The sequence below is a fragment of the Oncorhynchus tshawytscha genome, linkage group LG12 (genome assembly GCF_018296145.1).
Source record: "Oncorhynchus tshawytscha isolate Ot180627B linkage group LG12, Otsh_v2.0, whole genome shotgun sequence".
Lineage (NCBI taxonomy): Eukaryota > Metazoa > Chordata > Actinopteri > Salmoniformes > Salmonidae > Oncorhynchus > Oncorhynchus tshawytscha.
The window spans coordinates 10,245,398-10,269,168 of record NC_056440.1 but is presented as its reverse complement, the minus strand read 5'-3'; the positions used below and the strand labels follow the sequence as shown (position 1 = coordinate 10,269,168).

The 23,771-nt window shown below is 42.5% G+C and overlaps 1 protein-coding gene across 2 annotated transcripts in view; it reads right to left on the bottom strand.

The window, feature by feature from the left end:
- ckap2l (cytoskeleton associated protein 2-like) overlaps nt 1-23,771 on the bottom strand; it is an 87,307-nt gene that overhangs the window by 3,116 nt on the left and 60,420 nt on the right. For both annotated transcript variants that reach the window (XM_042331306.1, XM_042331307.1), the window contains exons 7-8: nt 16,171-16,231; nt 919-1,053 (exon numbers count right to left, since the gene is read on the bottom strand). In XM_042331306.1, coding sequence (XP_042187240.1) covers nt 919-1,053; nt 16,171-16,231 — 196 coding nt within the window. The remainder of the gene's footprint in view (nt 1-918; nt 1,054-16,170; nt 16,232-23,771) is intronic.

Sequence of the window (23,771 nt, the reverse complement as noted above, 5' to 3'; positions counted from 1 at the left end):
CCGATCGAATATCTCTGGAGAGACCTGAAAATAGCTGTGCAGCGACGCTCCCCATCCAACCTGACAGAGCTTGAGAGGATCTGGTGAGAAAAATGGGAGAAACTCCCCAAATACAAGGTGTGCCAAACTTGTAGCATCATTCCCAAGAAGACTCGTGGCTGTAATCACTGCCAAAGGTGCTTCAACAAAGTACTGAGGAAAGGGTCTGAATACTTATGTCAATGTTATATTTCCGTATTTTTTTTAATACATTTGCCAAATCTTATAAAAATCAGTTTTTGGTTTGTCATTATGGAGTATTGCGTGTAGATTGACGAGGGGAAAAAAGATTTGGTGAATTTTAGAATAAGGCTGTTTCGTAACAAAATGTGTTAAAGTCTAGGGGTCTGAATACTTTCCAAATGCTCTTTAAGTAAATAATTCACTTAGACTGTGCCTTTTAAGCAGGGGTGTCAAACTCAATTCCTGGGGGGCCTGCTGGTTTTGTTAATTCCTTTCAATTTGTGTCCAATTAAGTCCTAGACAACCAGATGAGGGTAGTTCCTGACTAATCAATGATCAATCAAGTACAAGGGAGGAGCGAAAGAAGAAAAAAAACACACTCTGCCCTAAGGAACAGAGTTATTGTACACTCTTAGAAAAAAGGGTTCCAAAAGGGTTCTTTGGCTGTCCACATAGGAGAACCCTTTTTGATTCCAGGTAGAACTCTTTCGGGTTCCACGTAGAACCCTCTGTGGAAAGGGTTTAACATGGAACCTAAAAGGTTCTTCAAAGGGTTCTCCTATGGGGACAGCCAAATAACTGTTTTAGGTTCTAGATAGCACCTTTTTTTCCTAAGAGTGTAGGATTTATGGGTCTTCTGCAGAAATTACAAATTGTCACACAATGCAGCCAAAAGCACCACTTAAATCCACCTACCTTTTTCTTTCTGTTGTTGTTGTAACGACTGGACATAGATGACTGGTTGGTTTGACTTGGCAGATACTGTGACTGAGGCAAACATCCCTGATTTCACCTCCATGTACTCTTTGGTCACTTTTTGTCTTGGTAGATCTGTAGAAAAACAAACGTTTAATGGATTTTGTGTGTGTGTGTGTGTGCGTGTGCGTGTGTGTGTGCGTGCGTGTGTGTGTGCGTGTGTGTGTGTGTGTGCGTGACTTCATCAGGCATAACATATTGTATCTCCAATGTGGGCTTATGAAGATAGCATCTAGCTAATCAAAGTGTTTCATTTAAGTAAGCTAGGGGGATATAACACCAGCCTAATGGTGACACCTGACTCCACATAAAACCTTTGGAAAACCATTTAGGACATCTGGACATAGATAACCTAGGCTGCACAAGAGGAGCCCAGATAGTACCAATGAATATGAAGCTGGGTTGGTAATAACAATATGTTATTTATATTTGGGCATCTGGGCTTTGAGATGTTCCTTGGAATGGGTCCTTATCAATAAATATCACCATTCGGTGCAGAGTCTTGGATTTGTCTGCTGGGGGGTAAGGAGACCCCCAGCTCCGTTAAAATCCTTGACAACCATGTGCTGTTTTCGAGGGATTGTTAAATACATGTTGTAACTATTTGGTTTTAATATCATCACCTCTTGAAGAGCAGTCAGAACTACACATCTCCGATTTATTCCACATTTAGCTCTATTAGAGTTGTATAGCAAGTAACTGCATGCTTTTCATGATGAATATTTATTTATTTTTGTTAACGCTGCATCGTTGGTAAGTAAAGCATTTCACTGTAATGTCAACATCAGTTGTAGGCTATTTCACACATGTGAAAACAGCCATGGCCAAGCATTGCACTCAAATATAGGTTACAAATGTTACGCAAACCATAACCCGGGGCAGCCCAACTATTGGCTATTTGTTTCAAGTGTATTAGTCTATAAATAAATCTCGTTGCCCAAATTCGTTGTCATGCCCTGACCTTAGAGATCCTAATTATTCTCTATGTTAGGTGAGGTCAGGGTGTGACTCGGTGGGAAATTCTATGTTTTCTATCTCTTTGTTTTTGGCCTAGTGTGGTTCCCAATCAGAGGCAGCTGTCTATCGTAGTCTCTGATTGGGAATCATACTTAGGTAGCCTGTTTTCCACCTGAGTTGGTTGGATCTTGTTTTCTGTTTAGTATCTTAGCCTGACAGAACTGTGCGCTTTCGTTTTCGCGTTTGTTATTTTGTTTGAGTGTTTTTTGAATAAAAGGAATCATGAACACTTTCCACCCTGCGCTTTGGTCTACTCTTCCTACCACCACCGAGACCGGTTACCTTCCTCATCTCTCCCATGTCTTATTCCACTAGTTCTGAAATATGTATTGCTTGCCTACCTTTTACTCCCTTCTCCATGTTTTAATATAACACACATACATTAATTATTAATTCCGGTTGCCTACGTGAAGTTTGTTCTATAGGAAGTACTTGACGCTGATGCGTGCCACTGAAAGTATTTCAAATTAGGCACAAAATGAAGGAAATTAGAGAGGGGGTGGATTTCGGCAAGACAATTTTCTTGTCTGTAACACTTTTCTTCATTTACAAATAACAATGTATCCAATCCATTGAATAATGTTTTTGATATAGATGTATCAAAATGAGACATTATTCGGCCTATGCTCCTAAAATAACTTTCCGCAGAATACAAAACAAATAATATACACTTGCAAGGAAAACATGTCCCGAAGCACTTTGGCATGTATTTTTATCACACCAGAGAGAAGGACAGAAAGTGTTACTAACGCAACGTTTCTCTGTTGACTCTTCTTGTGGATCCTGAGTTGGAGCTGCAATGCTGTTGCGCTTTCTCGGTCGCTGTAGATGTCTGTACACCCACTGTGTCCCCCAATATGAAGGTTTAAGAGCAGACGGAAAGCGTCAGCACTCTCACACAAACCCTGGGCCAAATGATGTGATTAATGTGTGCTCATAACAATCTAAAGCTGAATCATAAGTACAGTCTAAACTCAAAGATAATAAACAAAAGTGAACATGACCGGTAATTACACTCACAGAAGTTCCAAAAGAACCCTTACATTTGAATCAGTCACAGTGGTCAAGTATTCTACCACTGTGTACTCTCTGTTTAGGGTCAGTCACAGTGGTCAGGTATTCTACCACTGTGTACTCTCTGTTTAGGGTCAGTCACAGTGGTCAAGTATTCTACCACTGTGTACTCTCTGTTTAGGGTCAGTCACAGTGGTCAGGTATTCTACCACTGTGTACTCTCTGTTTAGGGTCAGTCACAGTGGTCAGGTATTCTACCACTGTGTACTCTCTGTTTAGGGTCAGTCACAGTGGTCAAGTATTCTACCACTGTGTACTCTCTGTTTAGGGTCAGTCACAGTGGTCAGGTATTCTACCACTGTGTACTCTCTGTTTAGGGTCAGTCACAGTGGTTAAGTATTCTACCACTGTGTACTCTCTGTTTAGGGTCAGTCACAGTGGTCAGGTATTCTACCACTGTGTACTCTCTGTTTAGGGTCAGTCACAGTGGTTAAGTATTCTACCACTGTGTACTCTCTGTTTAGGGTCAGTCACAGTGGTTAAGTATTCTACCACTGTGTACTCTCTGTTTAGGGTCAGTCACAGTGGTTAAGTATTCTACCACTGTGTACTCTCTGTTTAGGGTCAGTCACAGTGGTTAAGTATTCTACCACTGTGTACTCTCTGTTTAGGGTCAGTCACAGTGGTTAAGTATTCTACCACTGTGTACTCTCTGTTTAGGGTCAGTCACAGTGGTTAAGTATTCTACCACTGTGTACTCTCTGTTTAGGGTCAGTCACAGTGGTCAGGTATTCTACCACTGTGTACTCTCTGTTTAGGGTCAGTCACAGTGGTTAAGTATTCTACCACTGTGTACTCTCTGTTTAGGGTCAGTCACAGTGGTTAAGTATTCTACCACTGTGTACTCTCTGTTTAGGGTCAGTCACAGTGGTTAAGTATTCTACCACTGTGTACTCTCTGTTTAGGGTCAGTCACAGTGGTTAAGTATTCTACCACTGTGTACTCTCTGTTTAGGGCCCAATAACATTCTAGTTTGCTCATTTTTTTGTTTTTTTGTTAATTCATTCCAAAAGTGCCAAGTAATTATCTTTTTGTTTTCTCATGATTTGGTTGGGTCTAATGGTGTTGCTGTCCTGGTGCTCTGTGGGGTCTGTTTGTGTTTGGGAATAGAGCCACAGGACCAGCTTTCTTTGTGGACTCTTCTCCAGTTTCATCTCTCTGTAGGTGATGGCTTTGTTAAGGTTTGGGAATCGCTTCCTTTTAGGTGGTTGTAGAGTTTAACAGCACTTTTCTGGATTTTGATAATTAGCGTGTATCGGTCTAATTCTGCTCTGCATGCATTATTTGGTGTTTTATGTTGTACACAGAGGATATTTTAGCAGAATTCTGCATGCAGAGTCTTCATTTGGTGTTTGTCCCATTTTGTGAATTATTGGTTGATGAGCAGACCCCAGACCTCACAACCACAAAGGGCAATGGGTTCTATAACTGATTCAAGTATTTTTAGCCAGATCCTAATTTGTATGTCGAATTTTATGTTCCTTTTGATGGCATAGAAGGCCCTTCTTGCCTTGTCTCTCAGCTTGTTCACAGCTTTGTGGAAGTTACCTGTGGTGCTGATGTTTAGGCCGAGGAATATATTGTTTCATGAGTGCTCTAGGGCAACAGTGTCGAGATGGAAGTTGTATTTGTGGTCCTGGCGACTGGACCGTTTTTGGAACATGACTATTTTTGTCTTACTGAGATTTACTGTTAGGTCCTGTTATGGCTGAATCTGTGAAGAAGATCTAGGTGCTGCTGTAGGCCCTCCTTGGTTGGTGAGAGAAGCACCAGATCATCAGCAAACAGTAGACATTTGACTTCAGATTCTAATAGGGTGAGGCCGGGTCCTGTGGACTGTTCTCGTGCCCTCGCCAATTTGTTGATATATATGTTGAAGAGGATGGGGCTTAAGCTACATCCCTGTCTCACCCCACGGCCCTGTGGAAAGAAATGTGTGTTTTCTGCCAATTTTAACCGCACACTTGTTTGTGTACATGTGTTTTATAATGTTGTACGTTTTTCCCCCAACACCACTTTCCATCAATTTGTATAGCAGACCCTCATGCCAAATTGAGTCAAAGGCTTTTTTGAAATCAACAAAGCATAAGAAGACTTTGACTTTGTTTTGGTTTGTTTGTTTGTCAATTAGGGTGTGCAGGGTGAATACGTGGTCTGTCGTACGGTAATTTGGTATAAAGCCAATTGGAGATTTGCTCAGTATAATTGTTTTAACTGAGGAAATGTACAAGTCTGCTGTTAATGATAATGCAGAGGATTTTCCCAAGGTTACTGTTGACGCATATTCTACGGTAGTTATTGGGGTCAAATTTGTCTCCACTTTTGTGGATTGGGGTGATCAGTCCTTGGTTCCAAATATTGGGGAAGATGCCAGAGCTAAGTATGATGTTAAAGAGTTTTAGTATAGCCAATTGGAATTTGTTGTCTGTATATTTGATCATTTCATTGAGGATACCATCAACACCACAGGCCTTTTTGGGTTGGAGGGTTTTTATTTTGTCCTGTAACTCTTTCAATGTCATTGGAGAATCCAGTGGGTTCTGGTAGTCTTTAATAGTTGATTCTAAGATCTGTATTTGATCATGTATATGTTTTTGCTCTTTATTCTTTGTTATAGAGCCAAAAAGATTGGAGAAGTGGTTTACCCATACATCTCCATTTTGGATAGATAATTCTTCGTGTTGTTGTTTGTTTAGTGTTTTTCAATTTTCCCAGAAGTGGTTAGAGTCTATGGATTCTTCAATTACATTGAGCTCATTTCTGATGTGCTGTTACTTCTTTATCCGTAGTGTATTTCTGTATTGTTTTAGTGTCTCTCTCCACCTCCAGCTCTCTGGGTCTGGTTGAGGGGGTGTTGTTGAGCTGGATGCTTTTTTTGTGCTGACTAGAGTGTGTTCACCTCCTGTTTCAGCTCAACCTGCCTTGACTTTCTGCTTGGGGTTGCTGGTCTTGGGGTTGTTTAATGAAAAGGTCTGGTCTGACATGCTCGGGTTGGGGGTATATTTTTCAAGAGAGAGCATATCCTGCTGAGCTATCATATATTATATATGATAATGTGAAAGTCCAGCTGAAACTGTGTGGGGTTTCCCTGTACCATTACTGTTCTAGATTTGTACACGTTCACATTTGCTGACTCAGAGTCCTCGTTGTCTAGTATCCTAAGTTTCCAAATCAAATCTTATTTGTCACATACACATGGTTAGCAGATGTTAATGCAAGTGTAGCGAAATGCTTGTGCTTCTAGTTCCGACCATGCAGTAATATCTAACAAGTAATATAACCTAAACATTTCACAACAACTACATTATACACACAAGTGTAAAGGAATGAATGCGAAAATGTACATAATAATATATGAATGAGTGATGCAAGAACGGCACAGGCAAGATGCAGTAGATGGTATAGAGTACAATATATACATATGATATGAGTAATGTAGGGTATGTAAACATTATATAAAGTGGTATTGTTTAAAGTGGCTAGTGATACATTTAATTACATCAAGATGGCGTAGATGGTATAGCGTACAGTATATACATATGAGATGAGTAATTTTACCTTTATTTAACTAGGCAAGTCAGTTAACAACAAATTCTTATTTTCAATGACGGACTAGGAACAGTGGATTTACTGCCTGTTCAGGGACAGATTTGTACCTTGTCAGCTCGGGCATTTGAACTTGCAACCTTCTAGTTACTAGTCCAACGCTCTAACCACTAGGCTACCCTGCCGCCCCAGTAGGGTATGTAGGGTATGTAAGCATTATATAAATTGGCTTTGTTTAAAGTGGCTCGTGAAAATTTGATTACATACATTTTTCCATTATTAAAGTGTCTAGACTTGAAAAAGTATGTTGGCAGCAGCCACTCAATGTTAGTGATGGCTGTTTACAGTCTGATGGCCTTGAGATATAACCTGTTTTTCAGTCTCTCGGTCCCAGCTTTGATGCACCTGTACTGACCTCGCCTTCTGGATGATAGCGGGGTGAACAGGCAGTGGCTCGGGCGGTTGTTGTCCTTGATGATCTTTTTGGCCTTCCTGTGACATCGGGTAGTGTAGGTGTCCTGGAGGGCAGGTAGTTTGCCCCCGGTGATGCGTTGTGCAGACCTCACTACCCTCTGGAGAGCATTACGGTTATGGGCGGAGCAGCTGCCGTACCAGGCGGTGAAGAAGTACTATTGACATGTTGAATGCACCGAGCTGTCAGTTTAACTTCTTATGGCTGCAGGGGCAGTATTGAGTAGCTTGGATGAAAGGTGCACAGAGGTGCCCAGAGAAAACGGGCTGCTCCTCAGTCCCAGTTGCTAATATATGCATATTATTATTAGTATTGGATAGAAAACACTCTGAAGTTTCTAGAACTGTTTGAATGATGTCTGTGAGTATAACAGAACTCATATGGCAGGCAGAAACCTGAGAAGAAATCCAACAGGAAGTGAGAAATCTGAGGTTGGTCGATTTTCAACCCAGCCCCTGTTGAATACACAGTGGGATATTGGTTATGTTGCACTTCCTAAGGCTTCCACTAGTCTCTCTGCCTATCCATGTGAGAGACACACACTCGGTCTCGACCTTTAAGTCTTTATTGAAGACTCATCTCTTCAGTAGGTCCTATGATTGAGTGTAGTGTGGCCCAGGGGTGTGAAGGCACTGGAGCGACGAACTGCCCTTGGTTCCCCTTTCTCCCCTCTCCACCTCTTACTGGTGCTCTGCCATGCCGTCCCTAGGAGGGGTGCGTCACTTGAGTGGGTTGAGTCACTGACGTGATCTTCCTGTCCGGATTGGCGCCCCCCTCGGGTTCGTGCCGTGGGGGATGTCTTTGTGGGCTATACTCAGCCTTGTCTCAGGGTAGTAGGTTGGTGGTTGAAGATATCCCTTGGTGGGGGGCTGTGCTTCGGCAAAGTGGGTGGGGTTATATCCTGCCTGTTTGGCCTTGTCCGGGGGTATCATCAGACAGGGCCACAGTGCCTCCCGACCCCTCCTGTCTACTCCTCCAGTATTTATGTTGCAATAGTTTGTGTCGGGGGGCTAAGGTCAGTCTGTATATCTGGAGTATTTCTCATATCTTATCTGGTGTCCTGTGTGAATTTAAATATGCTCCCTCTAATTCTCTCTCTCTCTTTCTCTTTCTCTCTCTCTCTCTCTCTTCTCTCAGAGGACCGGAGCCATAGGACCATGCCTCAGGACTACCTGGCCTGATGACTCCTTGCCATCCCCAGTCCACCTGGCCATGCTGCTGCTCCAGTTTCAACTGTTCTGCCTGCGGCTATGGAACCCTGACCTGTTTACTGGACGTGCTACCTTGTCCTGGACCTGCTGTTTTATACTCTCTCTCTACCGCACCTGCTGTCTCTAACTGAATGATCGGCTATGAAAAGCTAACTGACATTTACTCCTCAGGTGCTGACCTGTTGCACCCTCTACAACCACTGTGATTATTGACCCTGCTGGTCATCTATGAACGTTTGAACATCTTGGTCATGTTCTGTTATAATCTCCACCCGGCAGAGCCAGAAGATGACTGGCCACCCCTCAGCGCCTGGTTCCTCTCTAGGTTTCTTCCTAGGTTCTGATGTTTCTAGGGAGTTTTTCCTAGCCACCATGCTTCTACATCTGCATTGCTTGCTGTTTGGGGTTTTAGGCTGGGTTTCTGAACAGCACTTTGGGACATCGGCTGATGTAAAAAGGGCTTTATAAATACATTTGATTGATTGAAGAGTCACAAACACAGGTACAAACACACATAACATACACACTATACACACATGCCAACCTGAATAGTGTTGTAGTAGAGTAGTGGCCGAGGAGCACATACTTAATGTATTGTGAAATCTGTTGTAAGTGTATTTTAATGTATAATACTGCCTTGGGAGCAGGGATCAATGATACATACAAATACAAAACTTAGCACCTAACAAACATGTGAAACCACAACATAAGCCCAACAGATAAACACAAATTACTCTAGCCTTCATTTCGGTGGCTAATTAGCTGGTGGTCTGTATGGCTAGCTAGTGAGATTGAACGCTGAGGTTGACGCTTCATAAGCACAGCCCAAATTTACCGCTACACACAACTTTTCTTGCCTGACAGACTAACTAGTTAGCTAGCTAGCTATAGCAATCAGCTTGGGCTGTTTCTATATACATTTTACACTTACATTTTAGTCATTCAGCAGACACTCTTATCCAGAGCGACTTACAGTTAGTTCCCTTCATCTTAAGACAGCTAGGTGGGAAAACCACATATCACAGGCATAGAAAGTACATTTTTCCTCAATAATGTAGCTGTCAGTAGAGTCAGAGCTAGAGGGGGTGGGATAATGTGCAAATGCTGGTTAAGTGTTATATATTTTTTTGAATTACATATGAATTACATCGGTAGAAACAAGACAAAGCAACCAACTAGTTAGCTGACTATATACAGCTAAACACTGCAACTATTTCTATGAGACAGAGCGCAATCATTAAGCTCCACCTCTGATGTGCTTGCCTATACCAACCAAGTTATCATGACATGACAGGACTTGCTAATCTGAGAGCTATTCCCCAAGTTTCACAGCATCAAACATCAGCAACAGCCATGCAAACAGCTTGTTAGCAAGTTAGTTTTGTGATATTGACACAGATATTATTGTAATATTATGAATAATATTATATATTACTGTAATATTACCGTAATTGAAAGAAAGGCCATCGACGGCCGCTATGGGTTCTAAAATAGTTAATGGACTTAAGTCCATGGTAATGCATTCAGTTGTGCAACTGACTAGGCATCCCCTTTCCATAAAGTCTACTTATCTCAAGTCTGAATCAGGCCCATGTTGAGGTGAAGGCATGTGACATTGGTCACCAGTCTGGTTAAGACTAGGCCAACAGAGCTTGCCATCAAGTATACCGTTATTAATAAGAGTCCAGTTATTTTAATGCACCGTCTTTTTGTAAGGGCTGCGTCTCAATCCATTGCATCTGCCGAATGACCCCTGTAGTGTCCGAATGACCCCTGTAGTGTCCGAATGACCCCTGTTGTGTCCGAATGACCCCTGTAGCGTCCGAATGACCCCTGTAGTGTCCGAATGACCCCTGTAGCGTCCGAATGACCCCTGTAGCGTCCAAATGACCCCTCTATGGAAAGATGAGACTCTACCCGAACACGATGGTGTTCAAGCGTCAGGGGACTCATCTGAAGTCAGTACACCCGATCTGCCAACTTCTGTCTGTAGTATCAGAACAGTTTGGGCTACACACTAATATGACCCCACCGTTGAAAGGTGAGACTCTCTTGTTTTGCTCTAGGATGTCCACAAGGCTCATCTGAAGGTAGACCAGTACCAGTTTAAAAAAGTAATGGAGGCCTTCAGAGTGGCGCAGCATTTCGTCTAAGGCACTGCATCGCAGTGAGATATGCAACACAGCATTATATTTCTGCTAAATGTTCACTGCTAGCCCCTCCCGAGTCAGCCCCTCTGTATTCTGGGCTGAGCCCCGGCTGTTCTGAATGTCTAGTGACATCCCTGATGCCAAACGACACGTCTGGAGGAAACCTGGCACCATCCCTACGGTGAAGCATGGTGGTGGCAGCATCATGCTGTGGGGATATTATTCAGCGGCAGGGACTGGGAGACTAGTCAGGATTGAGGGAAAGATGAACGGAAAAAGTAGAGAGAGATCCTTGATGAAAACCTGCTCCAGAGAGCTCAGCACCTCAGGCTGGGGCAAAGGTTCACCTTCAACAGGACAACGACCCTAAGAACACAGACAAGACAACGCAGGAGTGGCTTCGGGACAAGTCTCTGAATGTCCTTGAGGGGCCCAGCCAGAGCTCGGACTTGAATCCAATCGATCATCTCTGGAGAGACCTGAAAATAGCTGTGCAGTGACTCTCCCCAACCATCCTGACAGAGCTTGAGAGGATCTGCTGAAAAGAATGGGAGAAACTCCCCAAATACAGGTATGCCAAGCTTGTAACGTCATAACCAAGAAGACTCGAGGCTGTAATAGCTGCCAAAGGTTCTTCAACAAAGTACTGAGTAAAGGGTCTGAATACTTATGTAAAACCTTCTTTTATAAATAGCAAAAAATTCAAAAAACCTGTTTTTGCTTTGTCATTATGTGGTATTGTATGTAGATTGATGAGGGGAAAAAATGATTGAATCCATTTTAGAATAAGACTGTAACGTAACAAAATCTGGAAAAAGTGAAGGGCTCTGAATACTTTCCGAATGCGCTGTACCTTCCCTAAACCTACAGCAAAGGTTTTGCCTGCAATCTTTGGTTTTTAATCATGATGTTCTGGCATGTCTGCCTATAGGCTGTGGAAAGAGTTCGATTTTTCAGACTTGGTGGAATTTATATGCTTAAAGGTAATGACTAAACAATTCCACCCTGAAACGTAATGATGACATTATGTAACGGATATAATGAATAATTAGACAAAGGCAACAATTAGCAATCATTCGATTCTGTAACATGTATAATGAATTAGAATGGTAAACTTCAGTGTGACTAAGAAGAGACCGAGAACAATTAAACTGTGTATGACCTGACCTGGCTAGAACTCTGAGAAACTTACGATAGGACAGGGAGTCCTTTCAAGGTTCCTCTAATCTCGGGGGAAGGGAGCTGCCGGCTTGGTAGTGATAAACAGTGGTGAGAACTATGGAAAAGGATACAGCTCACCTACTATTCGTGTGTATGTATGTGCATAGGATATCTACTGTTTGTGTGGAGGTATGTGTGTAAGTAGGGAGTGAGTTATAAAATGGATGTCTTTGTATTATGGACTTCAGAACGTTCTCGTGAATAAACTGTACGAACCTTTTGCATAAGCTGAGTCTTTGCATAATTATTATTAAACCCAGGGTCTTACAAACCTCGGGGATTGGTGAAAGCTTATTGACTGTTAGTTATTGTCATTGGGATTGAAAATTCTCGTGACACTTGGCCTACCCAAAATCGTGATTTGTTGGGATCGTTGTCTGTTTGAAGAGGAATAATTATTTTTCCCCTTTTGAAATGCCGAAGAGAATCTGATATCCTCCCCAGTTTTTGTTATTTTGCCCTAGGTCTGGGATTTCAGAAACTAATAATAGCTTGTCTCCAAAAATGACTGGTATCTCCAGTTGTGTACACATTTTACCACGGTAACACACATCCATGCGTATCCATAGTAACACACATCCAAGTGTATCCGTGGTAAGCACATCCATGCTTATCCATACTAACACACATCCATACGTATCCATAGTAACACACATCCAAGTGTATCTGTGGTAACACACATCCATGCTTATCCACTCTCCATGTGTACTCAATTATAAACTCAGCAAAAAAAGAAACGTCCTCATTTCAGGATCGTGTCTTTCAAAGATAATTCGTAAAAATCCAAATAACTTCACAGATCTTCATTGTAAATGGTTTAAACACTGTTTCCCATGCAATTAATGAACATGCACCTGTGGAACGGTCGTTAAGACACTAACAGCTTACAGACGGTAGGAAATTATGGTCACAGTTATGAAAACTTAGGACACTAAAGAGGCCTTTCTACTGACTCTGAAAAACACCAAAAGAAAGATGCCCAGGGTCCCTGCTCATCTGCGTGAACGTGCCTTAGGCATGCTGCAAGGAGGCATGAGGACTGCAGATGAGGCCAGGACAATACATTGCGTTGTCCATACTGTGAGACTGCTAAGACAGCACTACAGGTGGACAGGTCGGACAGCTGATCGTCCTCACAGTGGCAGACCAGGATCAGTACATCCGAACATCACACCTGCGGGACAGGTACAGGATGGCAACAACAACTGCCCGAGTTACACCAGGAATGCACAATCCCTCCATCAGTGTTCAGACTATCCGCAATAGGCTGAGAGAGGCTGGACTGAGGGCTTGTAGGCCTGTTGTCTTCACCAGACATCATCGGCAACAACGTCGCCTATGGGCACAAACCCACTGTTGCTGGACCAGTCAGTCGCGGTTTTGTCTCACCAGGGGTGATGGTCGGATTCACGTTTATCGACAAAGGAATGAGCGTTACACAGAGGCCTGTACTCTGGAGTGGGATCGATTTGGTGGTGGAGGGTCCGTCATGGTCTGGGGCGGTATTTCAAAGCATCATCGGACTGAGCTTGTTGTCATTGCAGGCAAACTCAACGCTGTGTGTTACAGGGAAGACATCCTCCTCCCTCATGTGGTACCCTTCCTGCAGGCTCATCCTGACATGACCCTCCAGCATGACAATGCCACCAGCCATACTGCTCGTTCTGTGCGTGATTTCCTGCAAGACAGGAATGTCAGTGTTCTGCCATGGCCAGCGAAGAGCCCGGATTTCAATCCCATTGAGCACGTCTTGGACCTGTTGGATTGGAAGGATTGGAAGGTGAGGGCTAGGGCCATTCCCCCCAGAAATATCCAGCAACTTGCAGATGCCTTGGTGGCAGAGTGGGTAACATCTCACAGCAAGAACTGGCACATCTGGTGCAGACCATGAGGAGGATATACACAGCACTACTTAATGCAGCTGGTGGCCACACCAGATATTGACTGTTACTTTTGATTTTGACCCCCCCCCCTTTGTTCAGGGACACATTATTCCATTTCTGTTAGTTACATGTCTGTGGAACTTGTTCAGTTTATGTCTCAGTTGTTGAATCTTGTTATGTTCATACAAATATTTACACATACAGTGCCTTGCGAAAGTAATCGGCCCCCTTGAACTTTGCGACCTTTTGCCACATTTCAGGCTTCAAACATAAAGATATAAAACTGTATTTTTTTGTGAAGAATCAACAACAAGTGGAACACAATCATGAAGTGGAACGACATTTATTGGATATTTCAAACTTTTTTAACAAATCAAAAACTGAAAAATTGGGCGTGCAAAATTATTCAGCCCCCTTAAGTTAATACTTTGTAGCGCCACCTTTTGCTGCGATTACAGCTGTAAGTCGCTTGGGGTATGTCTCTATCAGTTTTGCACATCGAGAGACTAACATTTTTTCCCATTCCTCCTTGCAAAACAGCTCGAGCTCAGTGAGGTTGGATGGAGAGCATTTGTGAACAGCAGTTTTCAGTTCTTTCCACAGATTCTCGATTGGATTCAGGTCTGGACTTTGACTTGGCCATTCTAACACCTGGATATGTTTATTTTTGAACCATTCCATTGTAGATTTTGCTTTATGTTTTGGATCATTGTCTTGTTGGAAGACAAATCTCCGTCCCAGTCTCAGGTCTTTTGCAGACTCCATCAGGTTTTCTTCCAGAATGGTCCTGTATTTGGCTCCATCCATCTTCCCATCAATTTTAACCATCTTCCCTGTCCCTGCTGAAGAAAAGCAGGCCCAAACCATGATGCTGCCACCACCATGTTTGACAGTGGGGATGGTGTGTTCAGAGTGATGAGCTGTGTTGCTTTTACGCCAAACATAATGTTTTGCATTGTTGCCAAAAAGTTCAATTTTTGTTTCATCTGACCAGAGCACCTTCTTCCACATGTTTGGTGTGTCTCCCAGGTGGCTTGTGGCAAACTTTAAACAACACTTTTTATGGATATCTTTAAGAAATGGCTTTCTTCTTGCCACTCTTCCATAAAGGCCAGATTTGTGCAATATACGACTGATTGTTGTCCTATGGACAGAGTCTCCCACCTCAGCTGTAGATCTCTGCAGTTCATCCAGAGTGATCATGGGCCTCTTGGCTGCATCTCTGATCAGTCTTTTCCTTGTATGAGCTGAAAGTTTAGAGGGACGGCCAGGTCTTGGTAGATTTGCAGTGGTCTGATACTCCTTCCATTTCAATATTATCGCTTGCACAGTGCTCCTTGGGATGTTTAAAGCTTGGGAAATCTTTTGTATCCAAATCCGGCTTTAAACTTCTTCACAACAGTATCTCGGACCTGCCTGGTGTGTTCCTTGTTCTTCATGATGCTCTCTGCGCTTTTAACGGACCTCTGAGACTATCACAGTGCAGGTGCATTTATACGGAGACTTGATTACACACAGGTGGATTGTATTTATCATCATTAGTCATTTAGGTCAACATTGGATCATTCAGAGATCCTCACTGAACTTCTGGAGAGAGTTTGCTGCACTGAAAGTAAAGGGGAGGAATAATTTTGCACGCCCAATTTTTCAGTTTTTGATTTGTTAAAAAAGTTTGAAATATCCAATAAATGTCGTTCCACTTCATGATTGTGTCCCACTTGTTGTTGATTCTTCACAAAAAAATACAGTTTTATATCTTTATGTTTGAAGCCTGAAATGTGGCAAAAGGTCGCAAAGTTCAAGGGGGCCGAATACTTTCGCAAGGCACTGTAGGTTTGCTAAATTTAAAAGACGTTGACAGTGAGAGGACGTCTTTTTTTGCTGCGTTTATTATTCACTCGTAACTGGTAACATGAGTCAGAAACCTGCTCTCTTGTGAAATCAAACGCCTCGGGGCTTTCAGCAGATGTTCAGTAATTATGAACCACAGCTATTCACTGCATGTTTGGACACTTTCCCCCCATTATTACTTTTCCCCCATAAATCCATGACGACAACATGATTAACATACGATAAGAATACTGGAACTGACTCAACACATGGAACAGGAAGGCAATAGCTATAATACATTATTTTAGGATTTGCGCCTCGGTTGGATTCCTTCCACAAATCTTGACAGTGGAAAGAATATTTACTTCATATTTGCGAAAACAGCAAATACAGCAGCAAACTGATTTGAACATTTTCAAGATGTGTGACCCTGGTACAGCCAACAGAAAGAGAAAGCCATGGACACAGCAGTGTGTCTTCCTAGATCTACGTACTGGTTTTGGCAGGAACAAAGTATCCTAAACAAGTGTAAAAACTGTCACATTAGTGAGACAGATCTTGTAGGGGCATGAAGTTTAGATGGGGAATCAAATGCAGACTGGTTCAAATTTCTATCTCAATTTGTCTTTCCTCGCTTCCTTTTCAACCATATTGAGGAGAAGGTCCAAGGTCCCTCCCCTCTGACCTTCTCCAATACCTTTTGAGAAAGTGGCAAGGAGATAGGATGTGAGGAATCGAGACAGAGACACTTATTAGGAATGTTGCTGCCTTTCTAGTTTCATCATTACCTTGTGTCTCTTCCTTCTTTTTCAGCATCTCAAACACAACAGTCCGCAGCTCGTCTACTGGCTGAAAGAGAGGAAATAGATACCAAACCATCATATTACTAGTTTAAATTAAATAGATACCAAAGTAGGCAGCTCTAAATTTAGTTTAGAGAATTCTTCAGAGGTCTAAATCAAACACACACACAGAGCTAGAGAGAGAGAGGATTGATGTTGCTTCAAACAGGGACAACACCTCCAGAGGTAGAGAGAGGTCGGGATGAGAGGTAGGGATGAGATGTAAGGATGATAGGTAGCGATGAGAGGTAGGGATGAGAGGTAGTGATGAGAGGTAGTGATGAGAGGTAGTGATGAGAGGTATTGATGAGAGGTAAGGATGAGAGGTAGTGATGAGATGTAGGGATGAGATGTAGGGATGAGAGGTAAGGATGATAGGTAGTGATGAGAGGTAGGGATGAGAGGTAGGGATGAGAGGTAAGGATGATAGGTAGTGATGAGAGGTAGGGATAAGAGGTAGTGATGAGATGTAGGGATGAGAGGTAGGGATGAGAGGTAGGGATGAGGAGAGAGAAGGAGTATGTTATACCTGGAACTAGGGACTCGGGATAAGTAGATAAGATTGACAATATGACCACAATATGATAATTAATCCCTGTCCAGAAACAACACTATGTACTTTAATTAGATCTAAAATAATTGCATAGGTGTAAACAGCGTGGCTGTAGCCCCATCTTGCCTTCTGATAGGTGGAATATTCTGTTCCTGGCAGATCTACAGCAGCTAGGCCCGAGTCTAAGGGGTAGGATCTAGAGGCTGTTTGTGAACCGGGCCCCAGAGAGAGACACCATGGACACTGATGACCATCAGGGGGGTCAGAGGCAAAGGGTTGCTGGGTTGTGTCTGTGGTTGTCACGGCGTGAGGGAGATCTAACATCAGTCAGCTGTACCTCTCCCTCATCAATGGTTGTGTCCCAAATGATTACTGTCCTCCCTACAAGGGCTCTAGTCAACAGTAGTGCACTAGATATGGAATCAGGTTCCATTTGGGACAGAGGGGAAGTGATACTGCGGGCAAATCATTAAATACAGGCTATATAAAACTGGTGTCTGAAATGTCTCCTTATTCACTATATAGCACACAACTTTTGACCACTACTGCTCAACATGAGTGTACTATGTAGGGAATAGGGTGCCATATGGGATACACACATACAGGCCCTCCTCTCTCCTGACCCCTGACCTGATTACCCAGACAGTTCTGAGTGTAAAGGGCGTTCTGATACTTGATGATGGGGAGGAAGTTGTGGTTTAGTACACTCATATTTGACGTGTTTGAAATATTGTACTTGAACTTTCATTGCCATCAGAAAGATATCATTGTCAGATGGGTGATTGGATGACTAGATGTTCATGATAGTGAGGGGATCAACTTTCCTACTGTTGTGATGACTGCCATGGGATGTGGCGTTGGTCGGAGTAGAGTGAAGTTGGCCCTAGACGCTGATCTTTGGTCAATTTAGCAATTTCCGCGCTAATGGTTTCCATTAGGATTTGGGAAGGGGAAGCTGATCATAGATCTGTACCAAGGGGTACGGTCATCTCAGAGTGATTTTGGTATAGCCTAACATGTCATCCAGCAGCAGCATTTTTGTGATGATGCAGCAGAGTTGTTTGGGCAGGCGGCCTAGACCGGGAAAAGATGAGCAGACAGAAGGGATTAACATCGCTTACTTTTCAGTAGCAGTTTGACATTTTTCACATGAACTTTTTTGATTCAATTCACCGAAAAGTTTCATTGTGACGCAATTAACTGATTCCTGGAATTTTAACAGCTTGAGCAATGTTTAAAAAAAAAATAATTAACACAGAAACAAACAGTTTGTGCTTTATTTATTGATACCAGCCTTATGAATGAATCACAATCATGAAAAAGAGAAATATTATTTGTCCACTTACGCAATTGCTGAATAAGAGTTGACTAGAATTCATGTGTTGGAAATTAAGCAAGCATTACTAAATATTGTTGGGAATATGGTGTGAATTGGGACACAGACATGATGTCACGGCAGTGGCACATCTCAGCAACTATAGAATAGCTGTTATCATTGTGTGTAAACATAAACACCAGCGCACCATTAGAGAAATCCACACTGTCAGGAAATCTATAATGTTGTATATGTGGATCATTCTTTAGTCTTCACCTATGGGCAAATGTACAGTTGGAGGGGTAGATTGTGAGGGAAAATAAAACAGAGGCTGAATAAAGGCCCAACTTTGACCTGTGTGTTTTGATAGAATACAACCAGTAGCAGTGGGACATGGAAATGTGCTTTTATAATTAGGACATCGAAAGGCAGAAACCAAAGACTCTTCCTATAGCTCTGTAATATGATGCCTTCAGTAGAGTTGGGGCTATCTTTATAGTTCTGTAATTTGATGCCTTCAGTAGAGTTGGGGCTATCTTTATAGTTCTGTAATTTGATGCCTTCAGTAGTGATGAGGCCATCTCTATAATTCTGTAACATGATTCCTTCAGTAGTGATGACTCCAATGCTTCCCACAGTTGTGTCAAGTTGGTTGGATGTCCTTTGGGTGGTGGACCCTTTAGTCACACACACAGTCAGAGCCAGAAATATTTGTGCATTGACCAAGTTATCATTTTGTCTCTGTACGCCACCACAACGGATTTGACTATCAAGATGACCTGAAAGTGCAGACTTCCAGCTTTAATTTGAGGGTATTTACATCCAAATCAAGTGAACGGTGAAGAAATTACAGCACTTTGCATGTGGTCCCCCCAATTTTAGGGGCTCAAAAGTAATTGGACAAAATAACATAACCATAAATTAAATTGTGAGTTTTAATACATTGGTTGCAAATCCATTGCAGTCAATGACTGCAGCAAGCGAAGGCAAAACTGTAAAGCTTAGAGACGATCTAATGTTAAACATTGTTCAAGTAACATGGCTACAGGTTCATCTGCCTCACCTAAAGCCCATTCTTGTGGGAAGCTGCTTTAGACCACAAGCACAACAGTTGCTATGTGTGAAATGCTTGATAATGTATGAGATAACAGTGAAGTATATTTTCTAGGTGATTTAAAATATTGACTGGCTTTCATCAAGCAGCCCACTCAAGAGAAAACTTCAAACTTTAACCAGTGCCTGCAACCTGGTTCAGGTTGTCAGTCAACCTACCAGGGTATTTACAAACAGCACAGAAATTAAATCATCAACATGTATTGATCATATATTTACTCCATAGGATGTAGTGATCACAATATAATAGCCATGTCTAGGAAAACCAAAGTCCCGAAGGCTGGGCCTAATGAGAGGGATGAGGCAAAAGCTATAGCAAATAATTCTAGCAGCACAACTGACTGGCAAACGTACTGCAAATTAAGAAATCATGTGACTAAACTAAATAAAAAATAAACTACACTATGAAACAAATGACAGCAAAAAACCACTGACACTACACATCCCAGTATATCTGACCAAATTATAAAAGACAATAATTATCCTTTTAAGTTCCATAAAGTAAGAGGTGTGGAAGAGGTGAAAAAATTATTGTTGTCTATCAACAATGACAAGCCACTGGGGTCTGACAACTTGGATCGGAAATGACTGAGGTTTATAGTGGACAATATTGGCACTCCTATTTGCCACATATTAAATTGAAGTCTACTAGAAAGTGTGTTCCCTCAGGCCTGGAGGGAAGCTAAAGTCATTCCGCTACCCAAGAATAGTAAAGCCCCCTTTACTGGCTCAATTAGCCAACCAATCAGCCTGTTAGCAACCCTTAGAAAATATAGTGTTTGACCAGATACAATGCTATTTCACAGTAAACAAATTGACAACAGACTAGCAGCTCACTTATTGGGAAGGACACTCAACAAGCACAGCACTTACACAAATGACTGATGATTGGCAGAGAGAAATTGATACTAAAATGATTGTAAGGGCTGTCTTGTTAGACTGCAGTGCCGCTTTTGACATTATCGATCATAGTCTGCTGCTAGAAAAATGAATGTGTTATGGCTTTACACCCCCTGCTATAATGTGGATAAAAAGTTACTTGTCTAACAGAACATAGAAGGTGTTCATTAATGGAAGCCTCTCAAACATAATCCAACTAGATTCAGGAATTCCCCAGGGAAGCTGTTTAGGCCCCTTGCTTTCTTCAATCTTTACTAATGACATGCCACTGGCTTTGAGTAAGGCCAGTGTGTCTATGTATGCAGTGTAGGGATGCTATATGATGTACTCTTTTATTTTTAGCTCATTCAGTACAAACATAGTTCAATGTTTTATCTTTTGTTTTGTTTTATATGTAATGTGGGTGCTTTGGTGTGTTTGGACTAACAAATACAAATACAAATGCATTCTCAATTGGATTCAGGTCAGGCGATAGACTTGGCCATTGCAGAACAATCCACTTCTTTGCCTTAAACAAGTTTTGGGTTGCTTTCGCAGTATGCTTCGGGTCATTGTCCATCTGCACTGTGAAGCGCCGTCCAATGAGTTTTGAAGCATTTGGCTGAATCTATAGCAGATAATATAGACCTAAACACTTCAGAAATCATCCTGCTGCTTGTCAGCAGTCACATCATCAATAAATACAAGGGAACCAGTTCCATTGGCGGCCATTCATGCCCACCCCATAACACTACCTCCACCATGCTTCACAGATGAGGTGGTATGCTCTGATGATGAGCAGTACCTTCCCTTCTCCATAACACTACCTCCACCATGCTTCACAGATGAGGTGGTATGCTCTGATGATGAGCAGTACCCTCCCTTCTCCATACTCTTCTCTTCCCATCATTCTGGTACAAGTTGATCTTTGTCTCGTCTGTCGATAGGATGTTGTTCCAGAATTGAACAGGCTTTTTTAGATGTTGTTTGTCCAACTCTAATCTGGTCTTCCTGTTGAGGCCTACCAATTTTATTTTCATTTTTTTTATTTCACCTTTATTTAATCAGGTAGGCCAGTTGAGAACAAGTTTTCATTTACAACTGCGACCTGGCCAAGATAAAGCAAAGCAGTGTGACAAAAACAACAGCACAGAGTTACACATAAACAAACGTACAGTTGATGACACAATAGAAAAAGATATGTACAGTGTGTGCAAATGTAGTAAGATTAGGGAGGTAAGGCAATAAATAGGCCATAGGTGAAATAATTACAATTTAGCATTAACACTGGAGTGATAGATGTGTGATGATGATGTGCAAGTAGAGACACTGGGGTGCAAAAGAGTAAAAGAGGTAGTTTGGTGTGCTATTTACAGATGGGCTGTGTACAGGTACAGTGATCGATAAGCTGCTCTCACAGCTGATGCTTAAAGTTAGTGAGGCAGATATAAGTCTCCAGCTTCAGTGATTTTTGCAATTCGTTCCAGTCATTGGCATCAAACAACTAGAAGGAAAGGCGGCCAAAGGGGGTGTTGGCTTTGGGGATGACCAGTGAAATATACCTGCTGGAGAGTGTGCTACGGGTGGGTGTTGCTATGGTAACCAGTGAGCTGAGATAAGGTGGGCATTACCTAGTAAAGACTTATAGATGACCTGGAGCCAGTGGGTTTGGTGACAAATATGTAGTGAGGGCCAGCCAACGAGAGCATACAGGTCGCAGTGGTGGGTAGTATATGGGGCTTTGGTGACAAAACGGATGGCGCTGTGATAGACTGCATCCAATTTATTGAGTAGAGTATTTTGTAAATGACATCGCTGAAGTCAAGGTTCAGTAGGATAGTCAGTTTTACAAGGGTATGTTTGGCAGCGTGAGTGAAGGAGGCTTTGTTGCGAAATAGGAAGCCGATTGTAGATTTAATTTTGGATTGGAGATGCTTAATGTGAGTCTGGAAGGAGAGTTTACAGTCTAACCAAACACCTATGTATTTGCAGTTGTCCACATATTCTAAGTCAGAACCGTCCAAAGTAGTGATGCGAGTCAGGTGGGCGGGTGCAGGCAGCGATCAATTGAAGAGCATGTATTTAGTTTGACTTGCATTTAAAAGCAGTTGGAGGCCACGGAAGGAGTATTGTATGACATTGAAACTCGTTTGGACGTTAGTTAGCACAGTGTCCAAAGAAGGGCCAGATGTATACAGAATGGTGTCGTCTGCGTAGAGGTGGATCAGAGAATCACCAGCAACAAGAGCGACATCATTGATATATCCAGAGACGGTCGGCCTGAGAATTGAACCCTGTGGCACCCCCATAGAGACTGCCAGAGGTCCGGACAACAGGCCCTCCGATTTGACACACTGAACTCTATCTGAGAAGTAGTTGGTGAACCATGCGAGGCAATCATTTCAGAAACCAATGGTTTATGGTTTACGTCTGGTGAAGTCTTCTCTTGAATGTTGACTTTGACACAGATATGACTACCTCCTGGAGAGAGTTCTTGATTTGGCCAACTGTTGTGAAGGGGTCTTTCTTCAACAGGGAAATAATTTTTCTGTCATCCACCACAATTGTTTTCCATTGACTTTCGGGCCTTTTGGTGTTCCTGAGCTCACCAGTGCATTCTTTCATTTTTTGAATGTTTAAAATAAGGCCTCCCAGGTGGTGCAGTGTTTAAGCGTGCCGCACTGCAGCGCCAGCTGTGCCATCAGAGACTCTGGGTTCGCGCCCAGGCTCTGTCGTAACCGGCCGCGACCGGGAGGTCCGTGGGGCGACGCACAATTGGCCTAGCGTCGGCCGGGTTAGGGAGGGTTTGGCCGGTAGGGATGTCATTGTCTCATCGCGCACCAGTGACTCCTGTGGCGGGCCGGGCGCAGTGCGCACTAACCAAGGTTGCCAGGTGCGCGGTGTTTCCTCCGAGACATTGGTGCGGCTGGCTGCCGGGTTGGATGCGCGCTGTGTTAAGAAGCAGTTTGTTGGGTTGTGTATCGGAGGACACATGACTTTCAACCTTTGTCTCTCCCGATCCCGTACGGGAGTTGTAGCGATGAGACAAGATAGTAGCTACTAAAACAATTGGATACCAAGAAATTGGGGAGAAAAAAGGGTCAAATTCAACAACAAAAAATAATTAAAAAATAAATAAAAATAGTTGATTTGACACCTCATGTTTTTGCTATCTCTCTGATGGGTTTGATTTTTCAGTCTAATGATGGCTTGCTTCACTGGCAGTGACAGCTCCTCGGCCTTCATATTGAGGGTTAAACAGCAACAGATTCCAAATGCAAATGTCACACTTGAAATCAACTCTAGACCTTTTATCTGATTACTTGTAAATGAACTAATGAGGGAATAACACACATGACCATGGAACAGCTGAGCAGTCAACTGTCAAATGACTTTTGGTCTCTTAAAAAGACGGGACCACGTAAAAAGAGCTGTATTTCCTACACCGTTCACCCGTTTTGGATGTACAGTTGAAGTCTGAAGTTCACATACACCATAGCCAAATACATTTAAACTCAGTTTTTCCACAATTCCTGACATTTAATCCTAGTAAAAATTCCCTGTCTTGGGTCAGTTAGGATCACCACTTTATTGTAAGAATGTGAAATGTTAGAATAATAGTAGAGAGAATTATTTATTTCAGCTTTGATTTATTTCATCACATTCCCATTAGGTCAGAAATGTACA